Source organism: Portunus trituberculatus, chromosome 48 (assembly GCF_017591435.1).
Source record: "Portunus trituberculatus isolate SZX2019 chromosome 48, ASM1759143v1, whole genome shotgun sequence".
In the NCBI taxonomy this organism is placed as follows: Eukaryota; Metazoa; Arthropoda; class Malacostraca; order Decapoda; family Portunidae; genus Portunus; species Portunus trituberculatus.
Window position 1 is genome coordinate 27,961,379 of NC_059302.1, and position 3,539 is coordinate 27,964,917.

Genomic DNA, 3,539 nt, shown 5'->3' on the forward strand with positions numbered 1-3,539 from the left:
CCGCCCCGCCCCGTCGCGGCCCGTGACATTCCCCGGTGTTGGTGGGTTGACGGGCGGGGGAGGAGAGGTGCCGTATTTGTTCTAGGTAGCGCAGTGAGGAATGATGGTGGTGGTGGAGAAAGGATGCCTATGAGGAATGATGACTTGTGATCGTGAGGATGTTTGCATGGAAGATGATCAGCTTCAAGTTGACTGTTGTAAGACACTCAGAAAGGACCTCCTGCTTGGGCTTCCGCGCCCACAAAGCTAACCCAAGTCCCGCCCGCCGCTAATATCCGGCCTCACTCTTCAGTCTTCTCCCCTAAAGGAAATACAAAGTGAATGTACTATTAGTGTTTTATTGACATAGAAGAAATAGAAGAATTACACTAAATTTGAAAGGAATTATCACAGTGCGGCTTAGAAGAACCTGGTGGGCGGCGCTCCCGCGGTGGCTGCGACCTGAGCGCTGTAAGTGTGGAAGAAAGCGTTCTTGGCGGCAGCAACCTCAGCGGTGTCAGACAGAACGGCGGAAGAGCCAGGCAGACCAGCGGGGACCTTAGAGGCAAGGGGGCCAGTCCACTTGGGCTGGGGGCGAGGAGCAGGGGCAGCAGCTTGGAAGACTGGGCGGGAAGGAGCAGAGAAAGATTGGTGAGAGGTGCTGGGACCGACGGGGATGGTGGCGGCTACCTGGGCGCTGTAGGCGTTCAGGAAGTGGTTCTTGGCAGCCTGCACCTCGGGAGTCTCGGCCACAAAAGCAGTGGATCCGGGGAGACCAGCAGGGACGTTAGAAGCAAGAGGGCCCATCCACTTAGGGATCTGAACTGGGGCCTGGTTGAAGGCCTGGTGGGGCACAAAGGCGGCTTGGGTTGGTCGGGAAGCCCTTGGCAGATTGGCGGCGTGAGCAACTTGGTAAGCTTGGAAGAAACGAGCTTTCTCAGCCGCCACATCTGGTGCGTCCGGGATGAATGGCATCGCGGAGCACGCGCCCACAACTGCTAGAACAACCTGAGGGAAGGCCGGCTGTTAGTGTGTGATAAGGAGGCCAAGAGTCTTATAAGTTATTTATCATGATTTACTGACGAAATTGAATCCTTGCGTTACTACTACTACTACTACTACTACTACTACTACTACTACTACTACTACTAGTAGTAGTAGTAGTAGTAGTACTACTACTTCTGCTACTGCTGCTTCTGCTGCTCCTGCTGCTACTGCTACGTTGTTAGTATTATTTATATATGAGCACCATTTCTTTCTATCAAAAATATATATTTTGTTCTTTCGTAGATGTTTTCCAGCGACAAATAATGCTGGAAATGTTGAGAGAAGGAAAGGGAGACCATAAAAATATAAGAGAATATAAAATACTAGAAGTATCATCTCTCTCTCTCTCTCTCTCTCTCTCTCTCTCTCTCTCTCTCTCTCTCTCTATCTATTCCATGTGGGCTTTTCACGGGAATTTATGGGCTAAAGGGGATACTTTTTGGGTACCCCTATCTCAAAGCCCACCCGCTAGGAAACCGTTGCCCCGAGTGAGGAAGCCCAACCTACACTCGGACCGTGGACAGGATTGGAACCCGTGCGCTTGGAGACCACTCGGATCCCAAAGCACGCATAGTTCCACTGTACCACGGCGGCCCCTCTCTCTCTCTCTCTCTCTCTCTCTCTCTCTCTCTCTCTCTCTCTCTCTCTCTCTCTCTCTCTCTCTCTCTCTCTAGAGAGAGAGAGAGAGAGAGAGAGAGAGAGAGAGAGAGAGAGAGAGAGAGAGAGAAAGAGAGAGGGGTAGATAAGAAAGCAGGGAGAGAGGGAGATATAAGGATGAAGAGGGAGGGATGCTGGGGGAAAAAAAAAATGAGAATAGTGAAGGGGAGACTTAAGACAACATCAGAAAACGGTGTCTCATTCAAGAAACAGAAGAAAACATTATGAATGATCATAGAAAGAGGAGAAAGAGGGTGAGTCATATCGGGAAAATTAATAATGATAGCAATAATGATAGTGATAGTGATGATAATAATAATAATAATGATAATAATAATAATGATAATAATAATAATAATATACTTTAGTAATAGTAGTAACAGTAGTGGTCTCAGTAATAGTAGTAGTAGCGGTAAAAGTGTTGTAGTAATAGAGGTAGTGGTAGAAGTAATAGATAAAATATTACTAATAGTATTAGTGATACTATTGGTAATATTTGTTAAAGTTATTGTAGTAATAACAGTAGCAAAAGCAGCAGTAGAAATAATAATAGCAGCAGTAAGAGTATTAGTATTAGTAGTAGTAGTAGTAGTAGTAGCAGTAGTAGTAGTAGTAGTAGTAGTAGTAGTAGTAGTAGTAGTAGTAGTAGTAGTAGTAGTAGTAGTAGTAGTAGTAGTAACAGCAATATAATCAATAATAGTAGTTAATGCAAAGAAAATTATAGTAACAGTAGTAGAAGTGATAGCAGTGGTCGAATAATGGTAATAGTAGTAGTTGTAGTAGTAGAAGTAGAAGTAAAGTAATAGTAGTATTAAAAGTAGTAGTAGTATTAGGAGTAATAGTAGTAGTAGTAGTAGCAGTAGTAGTAGTAGTAGTAGTAGTAGTAGTAGTAGTAGTAGTAGTAGTAGTAGTAGTTGAAGTAGAAGTAATTGTAGTAGTAGTAACAGCAGCAGAAGTAGTGATAATCCTAGGAACAGCAGCAAGAAAAGAGACAGTCATAGCAGCAGAAGAGTTAACATCAGTAGCAGCAGCAGCAGGAGGAGGAGGAGGAGGAGGTGGAAGAGGAAGAGGAGTCGTGGAGGTGATGGCAGTAGAGGCAGTAGTGGTAGTAAATCGCAGGAACACCGGCGTGGAGTGGATATTTACCAGAGCCCTCATGTTGTCGGTAAATGGAGGAGGTGGAGGTGAGATGGGCACGAAGGAGTGAACCGCACTGTGTCGAGGAGAGGTTCTCGGCTTCTCTATATACCCCAGACACGAGCGTTCCTGACCTCGTGCAGACGCTAACCTTGAGGAACACCAACGACTCCTCTCCTCTCCTCCTCCTCCTCCTCCTCCTCCTCCTCACTACCACCACTACTACCACCACCTACACCTCCACTACCACTACCACGAATCCCCTCCATGCCCTCAGCCCCCACCATGTCTTTTTGCCACCATAGCCCCTCCGCAAGCCTCTCATCACCCCGTTCCAGTTGAGACAATGGGCTTACTCGCTTCCTACTTTGGGTTCTGCTTGACCTGACACACCTCCGGGCATGACTGGCTGACTCCTCCTAGTGTTGGGAAATCCAGGGCAACGTAGGATATTTGGTCTTTGTATTATAGTGTTTTATTTGTATTTGATTTTTTTGTTGTTGTTATTTTGTGAGTATTTTTCTATCTTATTTCATCTCCATTTTCTTCTCGTTCATTCAGTCAGTCCATCGTTAAATCCTCCTCATGTTTTTTTTTCCTACTTTTAGTCTTCTTTTTCTTTGCCTTCTTTAACTGTTCCTCTTTCGTCTTCTCTTCTTCTTTTTCCTCGAGTTATATTTTTTTATTTTTACCTTCTTCATTTCTTCCTCCTCTCGTTC

General features: G+C 45.5%; 1 protein-coding gene across 1 annotated transcript; it reads right to left on the reverse strand.

Annotated features, from left to right (window-relative positions):
* Positions 1–324: 324 nt before the first annotated feature.
* Positions 325–2,971, reverse strand: LOC123498749 (cuticle protein CP1876-like). Its single transcript, XM_045246153.1, has 2 exons — positions 2,830–2,971; positions 325–987 (listed from the first exon to the last, which is right to left on the reverse strand). Exons 1-2 carry the CDS (start codon positions 2,839–2,841, stop codon positions 400–402), a joined length of 600 nt encoding a protein of 199 aa, XP_045102088.1. The 5' UTR covers positions 2,842–2,971; the 3' UTR covers positions 325–399.
* Between the last annotated feature and the right edge of the window lie 568 nt (positions 2,972–3,539).